Source organism: Bufo gargarizans, chromosome 1, assembly GCF_014858855.1.
Source record: "Bufo gargarizans isolate SCDJY-AF-19 chromosome 1, ASM1485885v1, whole genome shotgun sequence".
Classification (NCBI taxonomy): domain Eukaryota; kingdom Metazoa; phylum Chordata; class Amphibia; order Anura; family Bufonidae; genus Bufo; species Bufo gargarizans.
The window spans coordinates 738,047,700-738,069,684 of NC_058080.1; the positions used below are offsets into that span (position 1 = coordinate 738,047,700).

General features: G+C 49.5%; 1 protein-coding gene across 1 annotated transcript; it reads right to left on the bottom strand.

Annotated features, from left to right (window-relative positions):
• Positions 1-570: 570 nt before the first annotated feature.
• On the bottom strand, positions 571-6,531 carry LOC122930376 (zinc finger protein OZF-like). Its single transcript, XM_044283733.1, has 3 exons — positions 6,447-6,531; positions 5,879-5,932; positions 571-2,291 (listed from the first exon to the last, which is right to left on the bottom strand). Exons 1-3 carry the CDS (start codon positions 6,529-6,531, stop codon positions 829-831), a joined length of 1,602 nt encoding a protein of 533 aa, XP_044139668.1. The 3' UTR covers positions 571-828.
• Positions 6,532-21,985: the final 15,454 nt, after the last annotated feature.

Sequence of the window (21,985 nt, forward strand, 5' to 3'; positions counted from 1 at the left end):
GCCCACCTCTGTACCCCTCACAGTAGTTGAGCCCGTCTTTGTGCCCACTCAAAGTAGGTTTGCCTAGTTTGCACCCCCTAATTGAAGTTATGCCCACTTTCATACCGCCTCACATTGTTGTGGCCTCTTGTGCCCTATCCACATACAGAAAAAAGAAAAAAAAAATGAAATACTTACCTGCTTCCTTGAAGACCCGCTCCCACACACACATCGTGCCTGCTGGTGGTACAGGAGGCCAATTCCTGGGCTCTTGGCGTTCCTCCCACAGCCAGCAGTGCGATGTTCCGCCTGCGGGGGGGGGGGGGGGGGGGGGCAGATTGTGGACGGCCTTATATGTAGTGGCTAGTATTTTAAACTGAATTAGCTGGGCAATGTGGTAAACCTCATTTGCCACTTCTCTGCTCAAGCCTCCAATCTATCCAGATCTGAGGCAATATTAGTGAGCTGGATGCCACCAATATCACTGGTTAGGAGGGTTAGTCTGTAGGGGCAATGAATGTCACAGCGCTAGGAGAAAGTATAATATGAGCAAAGAAGACAATGTCTGTCAGTGACAATGGTGACGCTGTCGTGGAGCAAATGGAAGATTTTTTTTTATCTGTAAATACTGTTTGGATGAAGATGAAATATTAATATGTCCATATACAATATAAAACTATTAAATAGAGCGTCGTTACTTCGCCCCATGGCACTCTGGACTCTCCCGCAGTGCTGCACTACTAGTCTGTGAATAGCATTGGTTTAAAATTCTTTTTTGATCTTATAACATTTCCCATATTAAAAAATATAATTTTAAATCCATGTTTAAAGCCCAAAGTTTCTCCTCCGTCAAAACAGCTTTTCTTCTGTGTGAATTATCTGATGCTTCTTAAGTTTCTCTTTAGTAGAAAAACATTTCTCACACTCTGAACATGAATATGGCATCTCTCCTGTATGAATTCTTTGGTGCTTCTTAAGTTTATCTTTAGTAGTAAAACATTTCTCACACTCTGAACATAAATATGGCCTCTCTCCTGTGTGAATTCTATGGTGCTTCTTAAGTTTCTGTTTAGTAGTAAAACATTTCTCACATTCTGAACATGAATATGGTCTCTCTCCTGTGTGAATTCTCTTATGTGTAACAAGATCTGATTTATCTGTAAAACATTTCTCACATTCTGAACAAGAATACGGCTTCTCTCCTGTGTGATTTCTCTTATGTGTAACAAGTTTTGATTTATCTGTAAAACATTTATCACATTCTGAACATGAATATGGCCTCTCTCCTGTGTGAATTCTCTCATGTTTAATAAGAATTGATTTATATGTAAAACATTTCCCACATTCTGAACATGAATATGGTTTCTCTCCTGTGTGAATTCTCTTATGTTTAACAAGATCTGATTTATATGTAAAACATTTCCCACATTCTGAACATGAATATGGTTTCTCTCCTGTGTGAATTCTCTTATGTGTAATAAGTTTTGATTTATCTGTAAAGCATTTCTCACATTCTGAACACGAATATGGTTTCTCTCCTGTGTGAATTTTCTTATGTGTAACAAGTTTTGATTTATCTGTAAAACTTTTCTCACATTCTGAACATGAATACGGCTTCTCTCCTGTGTGAATTCTCTCATGTATAACAAGTTTTGATTTATATGTAAAACATTTCCCACATTCTGAACATGAATATGGCCTCTCTCCTGTGTGAATTCTCTCATGTTTAACAAGACTGGATTTATATGTAAAACATTTCCCACATTCTGAACATGAATATGGCTTCTCTCCTGTGTGAATTCTATTATGTTTAACAAGATATGATTTACTTGTATAACATTTCCCACATTCTGAACATAAATATGGTTTCTTTCTTGTGTGAATTCTCTTATGTTTAACAAGATCTGATTTATATGTAAAACATTTCCCACATTCTGAACATGAATATGGTTTCTCTCCTGTATGAATTCTCTTATGTGTAACAAGTTTTGATTTATCTGTAAAGCCTTTCCCACATTTCTGCTCTGCTGTGTGAATTCTGTGTGTAGAAAGTCTTGATTGTTCTGTAGAATCTTTACCACCCTGAAACCTTTTATCCCCTTTCTGACTTGTACTTGCGGGAACAATCTGTGATTGGTCAGTAAAAGATTCCTCATGGTGAGGGGGATTATATGACAGATCTGTGCTGTGAAATCCTGGGTGCACATTAATGGTAATTAGGTTTTCTCCTGAGGAGTGCTGCAGGACATCATCTTCTTCTTTATAATTTAGTGATAATATAGCTTTGCTCTTAATATTTTTACTGGAATTCTCTGTGAAAATAAAAATTGGAATTTGTGATTATTTTTCAAACTACAGAGTGGACAAACCTATAACATTCCTATTAGGCCATTATTGGATATATGGTATAAACCAGCTCTGCCTCTAATGCCACCAGATGTATGGTAGTGTCACGTACCGGGGACCAGACCAGCCCACCACGTCACGCGACAAGGGTTGCCCAAGACCTTCAGGCCGATTCACCTAACGCTCTCACATGCTGTTATGCCCTACGCCGGGCCGTAACTTGAGCATAAATCGCCACCTAAAGCCTGCAAGCACATCCACACACTAAAACAAAACTTTCACTGCCACCACCCATCAGTTATAAGGTCGACAGGACACCCCTGAGTGTTCCACTCACAAGCAGACACCCACACAATAGCAAGCCCTACTGAAAAACAACATACAGCCTTAGGCCAAATGCACACGGCCGTGAAACCACGGGCTGGATTCCTGCTGAGAGCAGGAGCGCACGGCGTCATTGGTTGCTATGACGCCGTGCGCTCCCTGCTGCCGCCACAGTACAGTTATACACTGGTATAGATCATACCAGTGTATTATTGTATTGAGGCGGCAGCAGGGAGCGCACGGCGTCATAGCAACCAATGACGCCGTGCGCTCCTGCTCTCAGCAGGAATCCAGCCCGTGGTTCCACGGACCGCTCACGGCCGTGTGCATTTGGCCTTAGACTGCACACACACTCTTCATGGAGCTAACAGGTTCTTAAGGTTACAAGACAAACCATCAAACTTTTAGGTTTAATGTATAAAAAATAGACCGTACTTGGTTACAAAAAATAATTAACAAGAAACATACATAAATGGCAAACAATTGTAAAATAAAAAGGAGAAAACAAAGAAAGTTCTAATACTTAACATTTGTGTGGTAAAAGTCATTTCCTCCCAGGAGATTTGGGCAGAGTAATGGTGCAAAAACAAATTCTATTGGATCTCCCAGGGATTGCACGTTTATGCCTTTCCTCCAGGGGCAGGCCTGAGGGGCCAAGCTTCATTACCCATTAGGGCTGCACGATATATTGCAAAATTAATCGAATCGCGATATGGCCCCGCGCACATAACTGGCTTTGTGTGTAAATATTACTGTGTAAAACAAGCTCTCTCCTATTGATAATATGGCCAGCCTCTGTACTCACTGTCACTATGAATGCACTGCAGCGAGCGGGCCGGCCGGACCGTGACTGACGTCACTTAGTAACACTCCTGCTTCCTGAAGTGGGAGGAGCATTACTAAGTGACGTCAGTCACGCACCGACCGGCCCGCTCGCTGCAGTGCATTCATAGTGACAGTGAGTACAGAGGCTGGCCATGTTATCAATAGGAGAGAGCTTGTTTTACACAGTAATATTTACACACAAAGCTAGTTATGTGCGCAGTTTAGGACACATGAGGAGACACATAGGGCCATGAGGGGGACCAGCATAAGATGCTATATGTCTGTCTTATGCTGGCCCCCTCATGGCCCTATGTGTCATAGCACACATCCCCCATGACAGCGTCCTCCACAGATCCCCCATGACAGCGTCCTCCACAGATCCCCCATGACAGCGCATCATCCACAGATCCCCCATAACTATGTCATACCCAGCCGCGTCAGCGGCTCATATGGGAAAATCCAAGCAAATAGACCTCTAGCACAATTCCCTTAAAATATTGCATCGCATATGGTTATCGCAATTTTTAGGGCCCCAATCACACAAAATTCCCATATTGTGCAGCCCTATTACCCATGCAGCCAGCCCCCTGGCCAACTAGGGAACAGGTATGAAAATATCAAAAATAAAGTTTCCCAGTTGCCCCGGTGAAGATACAGACCCCAGCCCTTCTTCATAATTCATATCACATCGTTCCAAGTCCTAGCATATCAAACGCTACACGTCCAGGACGCTCGGAAGGTGAGATCCTTATTTTAAGAAGATAAAGGCGAGTTGATACGCCATGTCTGGTGTCCATGCGATGCTCCCATCATACCAGATATGATGAGCTTGATTTTGGGGACATCCGATCCCGCCTGAACAAGTTATGAAGGATTACGGATTATGGTTCATGCTCTGGTTAGGAAGCCCCAATGCTGACACAAGGCGCGGGAGTCTGCTGTCCCCTGTCCCGAGTGTGACCAGCAAAAGGGACAATCCTCGTTAGCATCTCTGCACTAACTACCCCCTGGGGAGCAGGCTGCTGTTTTCCCAGGTATGAGGCAGACATCTTGGCCTATATGCAGCCTTAAGCCAATTCATCAATGGCTGCTGGCCTGGCAACACAAATACACAAATACATACTGTATATATATGTGAATCACACCAGAACACATAACCATAAAACATATATTATCACAGCAAACATTATAATAACTAGGAATAAGGCGGTCCTTATTCCTGATAGGTAGTTATCCTATAAGTCAGTGTCCGACATTTTAAACAGGTCTTGAAGCCTAACTTGGATAATGGTTAAGTCAGTACCTGCTGCTGAAAAACTCACACTGCTCAGTACAAGATGCAGTCTCCCTGGTTCTGCAGTGAGATCCTCCATCCTCCAGCAGCAGGTTCAGTGTGTAATTACAGCTCCTGTTATTTTACTGCAGCCTGGACTAAGCTTGTGTGAGACAGCAGCAGTGGGGGAGGAGGTACACTGAGAGGAGCATGTCACTTAAGGAACAGATGGACGCTGGGAAGGCACAGAGTGAGAAACGAAAATGGAAAATCGTCATGACCTCAAAGGGTTAAGGCTGTGATCATCTGAGAACCTGATCATGAGCAACATCTACATTGAGCAAAATATTCTGTCACAAGGTAAAGCACACATCTCAGGCTGAATTCACGGACAATGTGGTCTGTATAGCCTTATAGCCGCACAGTCACCAGATCTCGGTTTATAGACATCTTCAGGATGCAGTGGAATAGACAGAGTGAGGTCATCAATCAGAACCTGTAATAAAGGTCTCCAGCACCTTGTTGGGTCCATTACACTAAGAACTCAGGATGTTCTAAGGGGAACGAGGGTCCTATCAAGAATTAAGACGGTGGAGATAATGACGTGTCCTGTGAGTGCAGTGACCATCACTGAGACGTCTGTGTCTGTACAATAATCACATGTGACATCGGAGCTTCCTGATAATCACGGAGCTGAGGACAGGAGTGCACCGGAAGGAAGGAACAGACACAACAACCAAACAGCTTTAACCACTTAATGACTAGGCTGGTTGTCATTAAATGACCTTTTTTTTGTATTCTTATTGTTATATTCCAAGACCTAAAACATTTATATTTTTGTCTGTGGCCGTACGAGGACTTGTGTTTTGTGACATGAGTTGTACATTTCATATTGTTTAGCTTTTATTTTTATAACAACATAAAAAGCCCAGCTATTGTCTCATTTTGTTTTGTTTTTTGCTGTTCTCTTTGGCGTTCTGTCATAAAGGGAGTTTAAAGAAATAACGGTCACATTCTGTCTAAGGGACGGGGCAAAAAAGAGGGGAAGTCATATGGTCGGCAGATGTCAGCTGGATAAGGAGAAGACATCATCAAAATCTGAAGTCACTTTCTCCATTCATGATTCCATACCTGTGGTGACATCTCCTGGAATGTCCTCCTCCACCTCACTCTTACACGGGGGATCGCCCATCATCCACTCTTCTTCATCCTCCACTTTAATATCAGTCAGATCTTCCCCCTGATTTGTCATCTGTAAGAATTCAGTACAATACAGCAGACAGGTGGGAAATCTAACAGATCCACAGAAGAGACCCCCACAATCTATGACCCCTCTATGTCTGCAGGACCCCCCTATATAGATGTGTATAGGGCTCAGCTCCGTCTACCTGAGGGTTCTCTGGGACCTTCTCATCTGGACAGTCCTGGGAATACAGAGGACGGGGACATCTCTCTGGTGGATTTCTCCTCCTGGATCCATCTGTGGAGACACAAGCACACAGTGAATAAATACATTGCCTCCTGTAGATCTTCTAGTTTAGTTATCGGGGGAAATAACAATATTCTGCTCCTCACCACCTGTGCTGAGTTGCCCACAATGAGCCCTTGAGCATTGAAAAGGAGCAATGGTAGAATAAACATGATCTGAAGAATCACATTACATCATGTGGATGGCGAAGTGCATGTGCGAGCCACGTACCTGGGGGACAGACAGCACCATGGGAAGAAGACAAGCTGGTGAGGGCAGTACGATGCTCTGGGCAATGTTTTTCTAAAAACTTCATCTTCTGGCATCATGTGGATGTGACATGTACCACCAAGTAGAGATGAAGGTGATGACCCGTCTCCAGATGCCCAGATCTCAAGTTGATCGTCATCTGTGGGATGTGCTGAAAAATGTCCGATCCATGGAGAACGCACCGACCAACTTACGGGACAGAACGCACCGACCAACTTACAGGACTTGCCTTAGAGATACTGGTCTCCCCTTGTCTGTAGACAAAGGCTATGATCACTGAATGAACGTGAGGAGAATCGCTCTAAACTCCCTCCCATGGTGAGAATCCTCCTCCTGAGCCGTATTCTACCTCCCCTGAAGTGGGAAAGATGCAGGTAGCTGCCATCCTGACCGACCTGTATCTGAGGCAGTTACTATGGGATTCCTTTTACCCATTGACCTCCGTTCTGTCTATTACACCTTTTGTTATGTCCTGTTCGCCATAATGTCTCTTCACTGTGAGGGGCACTGATGGCGGTTGTGCAGGAAAAGGAGTCACACCATTTGGGGGAATGTATTAAGATTAGCGCTTCTTACTCCAGTGTAACTAGTGAACCCGCTGGAGTACGATGCTCCCGGATTATGAAGAGCTAATGATTCTGGAGCATCTTCAGGAGTTCTTTGTGGCTGAGAAAGAAATCTAGGGCTGCTCAGGACCCGGAGATGATTTCTGGTCTAATGTGCGCCAGTTTTCTGTGCACATGCTGCTAAATGATTTGGGCCGCAGAGATGTTGGTGCAGGGGAAACACAGGAGGCGCCACTGAGCGACTGCAGGTCTGAGACAAGCCGGAGAGGGAGCACCATAAGAGAGTTACAAAACTGCAGCTGAGTTACATCTCACCACCTCAGACATGTTGCAGTATCTTCTGGATGGGTCATCAGTATCTGATCAGTGAGGATCTGACACCCGGGACCCTTGTAGAGTAACCTAAGCCACTGGTCATGTTCATCGGTCACATGGCCTAGGAGCTCCGTCCTATTGAAGTGAATGAGGCTGAGCTGTGATACCAAGCACAACCACTATACAATGTGCAGCGCTGCGCTGGGTGAGCTCTGCGGAGGCTGCGGTGGTGATAGAGGCGTCGCTGCCTCCTCAAATAGCTGATCGGTGAGGGTCCCCGGGGTCTGACCCCCGCTGATCAGACAAATGACCTATAGTGAGGATAGGTCATCAGTATAAAAATGTACAGAAGACTTGCAGCTCCACAATTCAGATCCCGGAGGTTCCTCTTTCCTGGCCAGTATGGAGACAGTCCATGTTGTGGTCATGGACATCAAGGTGAGACATGGTGATCACCCTCATCAGTGATCAGATATAACCAGGCCTATGAGTATAAACATAACATCATATAAACTGCCACCAATAGTCGGATCTCCTCAGATGTTCTGCGAGCTGTTGTGTTGTGGTCACTATAGGAAACATAAACCGTCCTCTCAGCTAATGTGCTCCATAGTATGGAGACGCTGAATCCTGACATCTCACCACCTGACAATGGCCCCCAGGTCTCCGATCTTAGCGCCAGGTCACTGGACTGACCCCAGCATGGAGTTACAGCGCAGTGATAATACGTTCTGAGACCGAGCAGAACCCGAGCTTCTCCACACTCATGTAGACAGGACCTGGCCGCTCCTTATAGAAGCCCCTGGACTGCCCCCTGCAGGTAACTGCCGAATAGCTGGGGGCTGTTACCATAGTAACACATGGTACCGGGGTTCTGTGCACCACGTGTTACTATAGGACTGTAGCACTGACACCTCTGTCTTCTCCAAGTACTGCAGATGCTGTGTATTATAGAGCAGCCATCTATTGTGGGGGTGGGGGAGGACAGAGATCGTCAGTGTAAGGCCTTGTTCACACCACGTCTGTACATGTCACTGCACACACTGCACATGACAGGTCTTACCTTGTGATATAAGAGGCTGGTGCTCCTCCATTACATGTCACTGCACACACGTGTATACACTGCACATGACGGCTCTTACCCTGTGATATAAGAGCCTGGTGGTCCTCCATTACATGTCACTGCACACACGTGTACACACTGCACATGACGGCTCTTACCCTGTGATATAAGAGCCTGGTGGTCCTCCATTACATGTCACTGCACACACGTGTACACACTGCACATGACGGCTCTTACCCTGTGATATAAGAGCCTGGTGGTCCTCCATTACATGTCACTGCACACACGTGTATACACTGCACATGACGGGTCTTACCTTGTGATATAAGAGGCTGGTGCTCCTCCATTACATGTCACTGCACACACGTGTATACACTGCACATGACAGCTCTTACCTTGTGATATAAGAGGCTGGTGCTCCTCCATTACATGTCACTGCACACACGTGTACACACTGCACATGACGGCTCTTACCGTGTGATATAAGAGGCTGGTGTTCCTCCATTACATGTCACTGCACACACGTGTATACACTGCACATGACGGGTCTTACCCTGTGATATAAGAGGCTGGTGCTCCTCCATTACATGTCACTGCACACACGTGCACACACTGCACATGACGGCTCTTACCTTGTGATATAAGAGGCTGGTGCTCCTCCATCACATGCCACTGCACACACGTGTATACACTGCACATGACGGGTCTTACCTTGTGATATAAGAGGCTGGTGGTCCTCCATTACATGTCACTGCACACACGTGTATACACTGCACATGACGGCTCTTACCCTGTGATATAAGAGGCTGGAGCTCCTCCATTACATGTCACTGCACACACGTGTATACACTGCACATGACGGGTCTTACCTTGTGATATAAGAGGCTGGTGCTCCTCCATTACATGTCACTGCACACACGTGTACACACTGCACATGACGGCTCTTACCCTGTGATATAAGAGGCTGGTGCTCCTCCATTACATGTCACTGCACACACGTGTATACACTGCACATGACGGGTCTTACCCTGTGATATAAGAGGCTGGTGCTCCTCCATTACATGTCATTGCACACACGTGTATACACTGCACATGACGGGTCTTACCCTGTGATATAAGAGGCTGGTGCTCCTCCATTACATGTCACTGCACACACGTGTATACACTGCACATGACGGCTCTTACCTTGTGATATAAGATGCTGGTGCTCCTCCATTACATGTCACTGCACACACGTGTATACACTGCACATGACGGCTCTCACCTTGTGATATAAGAGGCTGGTGCTCCTCCATTACATGTCACTGCACACACGTGTATACACTGCACATGACGGGTCTTACCCTGTGATATAAGAGGCTGGTGATCCTCCATTACATGTCACTGCACACACGTGTACACACTGCACATGACGGCTCCCACCTTGTGATATAAGAGGCTGGTGCTCCTCCATTACATGTCACTGCACACACGTGTATACACTGCACATGACGGGTCTTACCCTGTGATATAAGAGGCTGGTGATCCTCCATTACATGTCACTGCACACACGTGTACACACTGCACATGACGGGTCTTACCTTGTGATATAAGAGGCTGGTGGTCCTCCATTACATGTCACTGCACACACGTGTATACACTGCACATGACGGCTCTTACCCTGTGATATAAGAGGCTGGAGCTCCTCCATTACATGTCACTGCACACACGTGTATACACTGCACATGACGGGTCTTACCTTGTGATATAAGAGGCTGGGTGCTCCTCCATTACATGTCACTGCACACACGTGTACACACTGCACATGACGGCTCTTACCCTGTGATATAAGAGGCTGGTGCTCCTCCATTACATGTCACTGCACACACGTGTATACACTGCACATGACGGGTCTTACCCTGTGATATAAGAGGCTGGTGCTCCTCCATTACATGTCATTGCACACACGTGTATACACTGCACATGACGGGTCTTACCCTGTGATATAAGAGGCTGGTGCTCCTCCATTACATGTCACTGCACACACGTGTATACACTGCACATGACGGCTCTTACCTTGTGATATAAGATGCTGGTGCTCCTCCATTACATGTCACTGCACACACGTGTATACACTGCACATGACGGCTCTCACCTTGTGATATAAGAGGCTGGTGCTCCTCCATTACATGTCACTGCACACACGTGTATACACTGCACATGACGGGTCTTACCCTGTGATATAAGAGGCTGGTGATCCTCCATTACATGTCACTGCACACACGTGTACACACTGCACATGACGGCTCTTACCTTGTGATATAAGAGGCTGGTGCTCCTCCATCATGGCCTCCTTGTACAGGTCCTTGTGTCCTTCTATATACTCCCACTCCTCCATGGAGAAATAGACAGTGACATCCTGACACCTTATAGGAACCTGACAACACAATGACACCGTCATCACCCAGACCCCTCCAGTGCTGTTACTGGAGAATTTCCCAGCATTCCCAGCAGTGTCACCTCTCCAGTCAGCAGCTCCATCATCTTGTGGGTGAGTTCTAGGATCTTCTGCTCATGTATCAGGGGGTGAGGGGGAGGCTCTGTGATGGGGTGAGGGGTCCTGCTCCGCCCTCCTGACTCCTGGAGATGGATGATGGGAGTCACACAGTCCCCCGATGTCTTCTTCACTATTGTGTACTCCTGTGGATGGAGAGAGACACTTAGGGAATAAACCCTTCAGGGGCCATGTGCTCTCCTCCGGCCCTCTCCTCCTGGTACAACGTGCCTACTTACCTTCTCATGGCTCCTACAACATGACTATTGGTCACTGGTCACATGACACATCACTCACCATACTGGGGGCTGATCTTCAGGTTCTCCGTCACTTGGAAGGTCTGGAGGCCGTTCTCCAGGACCCTGGACTCTTCCTATCACTTCCTATGATGGATTCTCCTTCCCGATGTCTGACTTGTTACAGAATACAATACAGAGGAGAGAAATCTAGAAAAGTTTACCTCTCCGCTCAGCAGGGAGATGATCTCCAAGGTGAGGTCTAATATTCTTCTGCTGATCTCCTTCCTGTCCATCCTTGGTGGTCATTCAGGAGAAGAGGAGAGAACTGGAGGAGCTGGAGGCTTCTAGCAGGCGCCTTTATGAGAAGAGGAGAGGAAATCATCCAGGGGACAAGACCAGATGTCACCTCCAGAACCGCACTTCCTGAGCCTGGAGGGGCCCCGCTTCTCATAGCCCCCACCACATGGATTCCAGGGGCCCCAGGTGGCTCCACAGGAGATAAATGTCTGATAGATGCAGGTCCCACCTCTGGGCTGTGATCAGCTGTGTCCACAACTCCTAGAGAAGAGACTGGAGAGAGCTGAGCTCAGGCCGGGCCCGCTCCATTCATTCTCCTCCTGGAGGCAGGGGTTCCTCACCAGGACAGTCAGGCGTCAGCGAATGATGACCCCCGCTATCCCCAGAAGGATTCCTTGTGTGCAGTGGCGTGCCCAGGGGGGGCGGTCCGCCCTGGGTGCCGGCTCTCACGGGGGTGCCACTGCCAGGCCCAGAAGCAATTAGCGCTTCCATCAATACAGATGGAAACGCTCAATGCTCAATCGCTGAAACCCACATACTGCGGTGGTGCATGGGAGGGGAGCGCATAGTCCCCTGCCCCGCCGCCGATCACCGCCATAGGCTTCAGGCCTAGTAGGCTCATAGTGTGCGCCTATGCCGGGACTCTGCGAGCAAGCACAAGTGAGTATTTAGCTTTTAGGTTTTTTTTATGTGCCAACTTTGGGGGACATGAGGGGGGAAAATATGGAGGGATACTGTGTGGGGGCAAATTATTATGGGAGGGATTACTATGTGGGGGGAAAATTACTATATGGGCAATGTGGGGGACACTGTGTGGAGGGCAGTGTGGAGGGGGAATTACTGTGGGGGGCAGTGTGGGGGGAATTACTGTGGGGGGCAGTGTGGGGGAAAATACTGTGGGGGCAGTGTGGGGGAAAATACTGTGGGGGGGCAGTGTGGGGGAAAATACTGTGGGGGGGCAGTGTGGGGGAAAATACTGTGGGGGGGCAGTGTGGGGGAAAATACTGTGGGGGGCAGTGTGGGGGGAATTACTGTGGGGGGCAGTGTGGGAGGAATTACTGTGGGGGGCAGTGTGGGAGGAATTACTGTGGGGGGCAGTGTGGGAGGAATTACTGTGGGGGGGCAGTGTGGGGGAAATTACTGTGGGAGAAATTACTGTGGGGGGGAAATTACTGTGGGGGGCAGTGGGGGGGAAATTACTGTGGGGGGGGGGCAGTGTGGGGGGGAATTACTGTGGGGGGGCAGTGTGGGGGGAATTACTGTGGGGGGGCAGTGTGGGGGAAATTACTGTGGGGGGCAGTGTGGGGGAAATTACTGTGGGGGGCAGTGTGGGGGAAATTACTGTGGGGGGCAGTGTGGGGGAAATTACTGTGGGGGGGCAGTGTGGGGGAAATTACTGTGGGGGGGCAGTGTGGGGGGAATTACTGTGGGGGGCAGTGTGGGGGAAATTACTGTGGGGGGGCAGTGTGGGGGAAATTACTGTGGGGGGGCAGTGTGAGGGAAATTACTGTGGGGGGAATTACTGTGTGGGGGGAATTACTGTGGGGGGGGCAGTGTGAGGGAAATTACTGTGGGGGGGCAGTGTGAGGGAAATTACTGTGGGGGGAATTACTGTGTGGGGCAGTGTGGGGGGAATTACTGTGGGGGGGGGCAGTGTAGGGGGAAACTACTGTGTGGGGGTAAAATTACTATGGGGGTATTACTATAGGAGCTGTGTGGGGGAAATTACTATATGGGGGCAGCATGGGGGGGCTTGCTATTGGGGAGGCACTGTAGGGGCAATTCTATTATTTCTGGGGACACTATACAGGGATTATTACCTGGAGCACAATATAGGGTGATATTACTGGGGGTCTCTAGGAGACATTATCGCTGCTGTGGACACTATAGGAACATTTGGGGTAATTTATCAAACTGGTGTAAAGTAGAACTGGTTTAGTTGCCCATAGCAACCAATCAGATTCCACCTTTCATTTTTGACAGCTCTTTTGGAAATCCAGTTCCACTTTACACCATTTTCATAAATGACCCCAATTATGTCTATTAGGGTCACTATTTTTTATCAGCAGTACAGTACCTGGGGCATTGGGGGCACAACGGGCACAGTATTGGGGGTGGCAGGATGACACTGTGGGGACACCAGGATGGGGAGGTTGATGGAAAAACTGAGAAATCTAACGTGTCTGTGTTACAAACTGTAGAGACGAGATGCGGCTGAAAGAATTAGTTATGGTGGTCTGGGTCAGATGTAGAAGAAGAGGAAAGAGAAGGTCTACATGACAGGAGATGTCACTGGATGTAAGAGGTAAGTGGTCAAGTATTGGGGGCGTGGAGGGGGGGGGGGGAGACCCGCCCCGGGTGCCAAACACCCTAGGCACGCCACTGCTTGTGTGTGATGGAGGAGAATCTCCAGAGGTGACATGTCTGAGCTCTCCACCACACTGTCTCCTCACAGCTCATCTTACCTGCAGGCTGGAGGAATGGCTGATACCAGAGAGAACAAGAGCCCTGACTACCGACCAGGACCTGCCCAGTATCTGCTGCACTGCCAGAGCTGAAGGACCTGGGGTGACGTCACCGTCATGTGATCCGTGCAAGGGGCGGGGCTTAGCAGTGAAGAGAATAAGAGGTGGTGGAGGACCTGGGGAGATGTCACTGTCATGTGATCAGTGCAGGGGGCGGGGCTCTGCAGTTGTGAGTATAAGAGGTGGTGAAGGACCTGCCCAGTATCTGCTGTGTTAGATGCTAGAATGGAGTTGTTATAAGGAGGTCTGTGACGTCACTGGTCACATGCTCCTTCATGGTCACATGACAAACCCAGCAGCTTGTGGAAGGAGGAGGGGGGATGTGCTGCAGTCCTGGAGGACACAGCGCTTCATGAGGGGCGGCATATGGAGCTCATATATGAGGGGCAGGTGGAGCACTCAGGGGCCGTGGGGTTAATGGAGTGGAATCTGCTGCAATTATGGGGGTTTATAGTACAGATCCGGGTGTATTCTGGGGACCTTTATGGGGTGTAAATCTGTGGGGGTGGGGTATTCTGGGGACATGAAGGTGCAGCTCTTTGGTGAGGGTCTTCATGGGAAGTAAGGTGTGATATCAGTGGTCATGTGACTGCTACTCATGTTGGGGAGAGCTATGGGTAGCGGGCAGAGACAGTGCCCTGTGTGCTGGGGGAGGGGCAGTGATGGTGACCTGTGTGCTGGGGGGGGGGGGGCAGTGATTGTGTGCTGGGGGGGGGCAGTGATTGTGTGCTGGGGGGGGGGCAGTGATGGTGACCTGTGTGCTGGGGGGGGGCAGTGATGGTGACCTGTGTGCTGGGGGGGCAGTGATGGTGACCTGTGTGCTGGGGGGGGCAGTGATGGTGACCTGTGTGCTGAAGGGACAGTGATGGTGACCTGTGTGCTGGGGGGGGGGCAGTGATTGTGTGCTGGGGGGGGCAGTGATGGTGACCTGTGTGCTGGGGGGGGCAGTGATTGTGTGCTTGGGGGGGGCAGTGATGGTGACCTGTGTGCTGGGGGGGCAGTGATGGTGACCTGTGTGCTGGGGGGGCAGTGATGGTGACCTGTGTGCTGGGAGGGTCAGTGATGGCGACCTGTGTGCTGGGGGGCAATGATGGCGACCTGTGTGCTGGGGGGGGGCAGTGATGGCGACCTGTGTGCTGGGGGGGGGGCAGTGATGGCGACCTGTGTGCTGGGGGGGCAGTGATGGCGACCTGTGTGCTGGGGGGGCAGTGATGGCGACCTGTGTGCTGGGGGGGCAGTGATGGCGACCTGTGTGCTGGGGGGGGCAGTGATGGCGACCTGTGTGCTGGGGGGGGGGGCAGTGATGGCGACCTGTGTGCTGGGGGGGGGGCAGTGATGGCGACCTGTGTGCTGGGGGGGGGGGCAGTGATGGCGACCTGTGTGCTGGGGGGGGGGGCAGTGATGGCGACCTGTGTGCTGGGGGGGGGGGCAGTGATGGCGACCTGTGTGCTGGGGGGGGGGGCAGTGATGGCGACCTGTGTGCTGGGGGGGGGGGGGGGCAGTGATGGCGACCTGTGTGCTGGGGGGGGGGGGGCAGTGATGGCGACCTGTGTGCTGGGGGGGGGGCAGTGATGGCGACCTGTGTGCTGGGGGGGGGGGGGGCAGTGATGGCGACCTGTGTGCTGGGGGGGGGGGCAGTGATGGCGACCTGTGTGCTGGGGGGGGCAGTGATGGTGACCTGTGTGCTGGAGGGGGGGCATTGATGGTGACCTGTGTGCTGGGGGGGGGCAGTGATGGTGACCTGTGTGCTGGGGGGGGGCAAGTATTGGCGACCTGTGTGCTGGGGGGGGGGGTCAGTGTGGGACCCATGCAGAGCAAACAAGGGGTTCTCGTGCTGCTGTCTGTGGGAGAGGGGTGGAATGACGATCGGCCCTGGGAATGTGGGTGTATGGGATCCATGCAGGGGTACTTGTCCTGCTGTCTGGTAGAGTGGGGTGGCATGAGGAGTGGTCCTAGGAGTTTTAGTGGAATCTGTAAAGGCAGGGGGCCATCGGTTGTAATATGTGTATGGGGTATAGGAACTGCACCGTCTGGAGTAGGGGGTGTTGCTGTGAATTAGCTCATGGCAGTTACAGGGACTTGTACGGCAGGTCTGTCTGGAATGTGGCTCCTAGGTTTGGGCCTCATGTGGTGGTTTGGAGTTTAATGCCTCATCTTAAATGTTCTACATATGTGGCTGTGGTGACATGTTTGTGTTTTTGCCCCCCATAGATCTTATTCCTGGGAGCTGAATGGCACAGGAGAGGGAGGTCCAGTCATGAAAGCCAGGGGAGAGGAGCACTCTAAAGCGCGGAGGGGCGCCCCAGGGCTGGATCCTGTACAGGCGCGGAGGGGCGCCCCAGGGCTGGATCCTGTACAGGCGCGGAGGGGCGCCCCCAGGGCTGGATCCTGTACAGGCGCGGAGGGTCGCCCCCCAGGGCTGGATCCTGTACAGGCGCGGAGGTTCGCCCCCCAGGGCTGGATCCTGTACAGGCGCAGAGGACAGGCTACTGACTCCAGGAAGAGGACCTTCTTCTAACAAGTGTGCGGTTTATATTACTGATATAGACAAGGTCCTTCTGCAGAGTTTTTGAACTCACGGGACTGTGAGTACAGACCCAACAGTCCTTAATTTTACTGTCAGTGTCATTGAGTCCTCTAAACAGCACCTGGTGGTGTCGGATAAGTGTATCGTCCCAGTTATCCTTCAGTTGTTGGTACGGTGCAGTTGTTCCCAGGATTAGGGCAGCCATCAGCAGAAGGATCCTCGGACGTCAGAACTTTCTTGCAGTGAGAAGCGTGTATCCAGTTAGGTTTTCCTTCAACCTTTACTGCTGTATGAGTAGTCAACAGGACTTGGAAAGGACCATTAAATCTGGGATCCAGGCCTTTCCTCACATGTCTTTTTTTCACCACCTAATCTCCTTGTTGCAGACTGTGTGTTCCTTCTACTACTGGATCTTAAAGGGAAGCAAACACTTGTTTATGGGTGTGCTCAAACCTCTTTGTGAGGGCCCGCATGTAGCTTATTAAGCTATCATTGTTCATTTGCAACTGTTGTGGAAAATACAATCCTAATCTGGGGGTGCTTCAAATAGAATCTCAAATAGGGATAATCCTGTCTTTCTGTTTGGAGTGGTCCTGACTGAGTATAAGGCCAAAGGCAAACACTATGGCCAAGGCCGCTGAGTTTCCTGCATGGCTTTCTGAACTTTCAATTTCAGCGTGCCGTTTAGGCGCTTGACGCGGACGCTGCTTTGGGGATGGTATGCTGTATGGAAAGCTTGGGTGACCCCTAAAGCCTGCATCACTTCCCTCATTACTTCTCCTGTGAAGTGGGAACCCCTGTCTGATTCGATAACTTCAGGGACACCATACCTGCAGACCACTTCACTGACCTGCTTCTTTGCTGTGTTCTTTGCATTTGCCTTTGCTAATGGGAAGGCTTCTGTCCACACTGAAGAGATCAACAGACACAAGGACAAATTCCTATACTCCTACCTTAGGCAGTTGTAAATAGTCTATCTGTAGTCTCTGGAACGGGTAAAGTGGCCTGGGGGTGTGCTTGCTTGGAGTCCTCACCACTTGACCAGGATTGTTCAATGCACAGACCATATATCCTTGTACAAACCGAGGGGCTGCTGTAGAAAATCCTGGAATAATCCACTCTGCATTAACTACACTTATCATGACACCTTTTGATAGATGAGTGGGCCTCCTGAGCCATAGCTGGGTATAGAGGACGCGGTAGACAAATTTTGTCCTTATTTCTCCAAATTCCATGTTCATCAGGTTTGGCCCCTTGTTTTTCCCAAAGTTCTTTTTTCCTCAGGAAGGGCTTGTTCGAGCAGTCTTTGAAATGTCCTCAGGTCTCAAGGCTCTCACTGGGGTGGCATCAGCATTTAGTGGCTGGAGTGCAGCTTGTTTGGCTGCCTTGTCTGCTCGATCATTGCCTTTTGCTTCTACCGTGGTACATCTTGTATGAGCCTTTACCTTAATAATAGCAACCTCCTCTGGTAATAACAGAGAGTTCATAAGTTCAAGTACAGAGTCCTTATTTTTAATTGTCTGGCCTGCTGATGTTAGAAAGTCTCTAGCTGGCCATATAGGTCCATAATCATGCGCAATACCAAAAGCATAACTTGAGTCCGTGTAGATGTTCACCTTCTTGCCCTTGGCCAATTTCCACGCCTCAGTGAGTGTGTCACGGCTGAGGATGGGGGAAACCCTCAGCCGTGCAATGCCATTAGATGTTAGTGGCTGCTCGGCCAGGACGACAGAATTTGGGAGCAGGTCACCTCCTATCGCGTCCCTAATCTGACCCTGACTCCTAACCATATGAGCCAACCCTGATGGTGGGAGGGCTCATACACCGGAAACCTTGGGGTCCCTGCTAGCCCTCAGGATTGCCCTGGAACAAGGAGCAGGGTAAGACGACCTGTTCCTCCTAGACCCTGAGGAACAGGAGTCTCACTGGCCAAGCTGCAAGGGGATAAGAACATAAACAGCCTATGGATATGGCAGCAGGATGAAAAGCACTTCCACACCTACCTGCCACAGACACACTGACTGGATCCCGTGCTATACAAGCTAGTGTCCACACCTAAACACAGACACACCCAGTGTTCACACAAAGAGGGAGTTAACCCTTCCTACACCAGGCAAGGGTTGGAAGCCACTTAAAGGGGAAAGTGCACACAACTAAAACCCTGTGCACACCAGGCATACAAAAGACACACCTAACAAAGACAGGTTGCCAGGTGCAACCGCATGCACATTGCAGCAAGCTGCCTAGCACCAGCTCAGGCTGCTATACTGCAACACCCAAAATAACAACTTGTTGCCCACGGCAACCACAAGTGAGGCAACATACTAGCGGCCCTCACCTGTGGTTGAACAACCAAACCGCAGGCAACAGCATGCGGTTCAGGAGTCATGACCATGGTCGTGACACTCAGATTCACAGACATAAATGGTTTCTCCTGTAAAACCCACAGCCGGTACATAACAAGGGGTTAACTGATGTGGCCGTAAGAAACTCTGGTCTACTACTGTTTTGGCTGGCCCGTATCAACCAGGACTGGAAGATATTGGTAAAGTTCTCAGCTTTTAACATCGGCCTGAGGAATTAGCTAGTATTGTCAGTTACGTATCATTTTGGTGCATTTTTTGCAGTGAATTGTGTATGTATATTTTTTTCATCTGCACAATGTATCATTTTGTGTAAGATGTTCTTGTGGTGCATGCGGTCCGCCCCGGCATCCTCCATTGTACGCATTTTTTTCTGGGGATTGCCGTTGTCTGCGGACCGCATGTGGAGGAATTGCTCCCCCGGTTATAGACACTCTACAGTGTATGGATTTGGAGCATTTTCACCTATTTAGACACTTTTTTAAGTTATTTTTTAATTATTTTTACACTATATTATCCTTTTATAAAAAACAAACATTTTAGTATCTCCATAGTCTGAGTCCTTTTTTTTTTTTTTTTTTTTTTTTTTTTCGTTTTTAGCCGATTAACTTAGGTAGGGGCTCATTTTTTGCAGGATGAGAGGACTGTTTTATTGGCACTATTTTGGGGGGGCATATGACTTTTTGATCGCTTGCTATTATACTATTTGTGATGTAAGGTGAGCCGGGGCCTCCAGTTCCCGAGGTCCCGGTCAGAAAAGATTAGGGCCTTGAGGACTGCCTCATAGAACTGGAGGAATTTCCCTGTGTTGCCAGCACTCCGGGACAGCCCAAAAGAGTTGTACAAGGCAACCTGTACCAAGTAGACCGCAACTTTTGTGTACCATGCCTGGGTTTTGAGCATGGCATTATATGGCTTGAGGACTTGATCAGGGAGATCAACTTCTCCCTTATACCGATTGTAGTCGACGATACAATCGGGCTTGAGGACCGTTGCCATGGTACCTCGCACAGGGACAGGGGTGATGCCGTTACCGTGAATTGTGGACAGTACAAGTACACTGGTATTTGCATGAGTCTCACCCCTAGGGATAGATACCTGAAGGGGGTGGGTAGGGAGGCCGCGTAGATTTTTCTGCACGGTCCCACAAGGGACTGGAACAAGGGGATACTAGTATAAAAGTTATCCATGTACAGGTGGTAACCCTTATCTAGCAGTGTGTGCATAAGGTCCCACACAAGTTTCCCGCTAACACCCAGAGTGGGGGGACATTCTGGGGGTTGAATACGAGAATCTCGCCCCTCGTACACACAAAACTTGTAAGTGTACCCTGAGGTACTCTCACAAAGTTTTTACTGCTTCACGCCATACCTCGCCCACATGGAGGGAACATACTGGCGGAAAATGAGTCTCCCCTTGAAAGCAACGAGAGACTCAACCGTGACCTCCCTTCCAGGTACATAGGCCTCCAAAAATTTGGCCCCAAAGTGAACGATGACCGGCCTGATTTTGTACAGGCGGTCATAGGCAGGATCACCTTGGAGGGGACATGCTGCATTATCTGCATAATGCAGGCATTTCCGGATGGCCTCAAACCGGGTACGTGTCATGGCCGTACTGTAAAGTGGGGTCTGGTAGAGGACGTCCCCACTCCAGTAATGCCTGACACTGAGTTTTTTTACTACTAGGCCCATGTGCAGCACAAGGCCCCAAAATGTCCTCATCTCAGCTGCACTGACCGGAGTCCAGCCACCGGCCTAGCCAAAAAGGAGCCCGGGTGTTGAGCAATGAACTGTTGGGCGAACACGTTCGTTTGCTCCACCATCATATTCAAAAAGTGCTCACTGAAAAAAAGACTAAAATAGTCATATTCAGTGAAACCCACTGTGGGAATCTGGATTACTGCTTGGCTAACAAAATCAGGAATCACAGGCTCAAAATGCTCTGGGGTACACCATGCACGTTCAATGGTAGGGGGCTCCGGTGGACTTAACTGGTGGGCCGGAAAACTAGTACGAGCCCCACAGCTGCTCGTACTAGTGTGGGCCACAGCGTCTCTGGCATGGCAGTCACCTTGCTCCGCCTGGCGGCTCAGTATCATCGCTAAATGATGAGGAGGACACGGATGACAAACGGAAAGTGGGGTCATCCTCGTAATCACTGGGGCTCTGGGAGTCGGAGGCAAGCTGGGCGTATGCCTCCTCGGCCGAGAACATCCGGCGGGCCATAGGGGAGTGTGTGTGTGGAAATCTTTATTTAGTGTGTGTGTGTGTGTGTGTGGGGGCACGGGTGTTCGCGTACTTATCCATAAAACTAACAGAAAAAAAAAACTAAATAAAAAATGTGAAAAAATTAAATAAATTCAAACTCGCTGATCAGCCGTCCAAAGCTAATCTTCGGTGGGGTGTGCAATGCGCTAACAGTGGCCGGACGCTAAGAGTGCCGGCCACAGTCAGCGTACGCAAAAAAAGCAGGGGGCCAGCTGCAGTACCCCTGGGGGGTCTAGGGTCACACAGCTGTGCTTTGGACCCCAAACACCCGATTAGGGTGATGCAACAATCAAACTTTTTTTTTTTTTCCCTCTAAACTTTCCCTGAATATCCCTGCCTAACCTAACCTGTCCCTAACCTTTCCCTAAGTACTTTTTAGTGCACTGTGGAGGGTCAGAAGGGAGTGCTGGGCACAGATGGGGGGGTTGCTGGGAACAGATGCGATGCAGGCTCCTCGCTCCCGGACGCAAAAAGGAGGAGGAGAGTGGAGCTGCATCAAGGTAAAGCTCCTGCCCGCCCGTGCAGCCAATCAGAAGTGATCCTGAGAGGGTCATAGGACCCCCCACGCATTGTCCCAGGGTGCCTGCTAATTGATTTCAGCAGGCACCCAGTTCCGATCACCGCCCGCGGCATGGCGGTGATCGGAAATACACATGACGTACCGGTACGTCATGTGTCCCCAACAGGTTAAATGAGAACCCAGGACAATAAATTCACCCCTCATGACAGACTTATGTGCTTCCCATATAGAAGCAGGGGATGCTTCTGATACGGTATTCAGAGTGAAGTAATTTAGCATTTT

Excerpts from the sequence above, each read along its gene's own strand:
- LOC122930376 (XM_044283733.1), bottom strand. The coding sequence starts at position 6,531 with ATGAAGTTTTTAGAAAAACATTGCCCAGAGCATCGTACTGCCCTCACC. Across the intron at positions 5,933-6,446 it reads TGGTGCTGTCTGTCCCCCAG|ATCCCCCGTGTAAGAGTGAG; the intron begins GTACGTGGCTCG and ends GGATGATGGGCG. Across the intron at positions 2,292-5,878 it reads TCCAGGAGATGTCACCACAG|AGAATTCCAGTAAAAATATT; the intron begins GTATGGAATCAT and ends TTATTTTCACAG.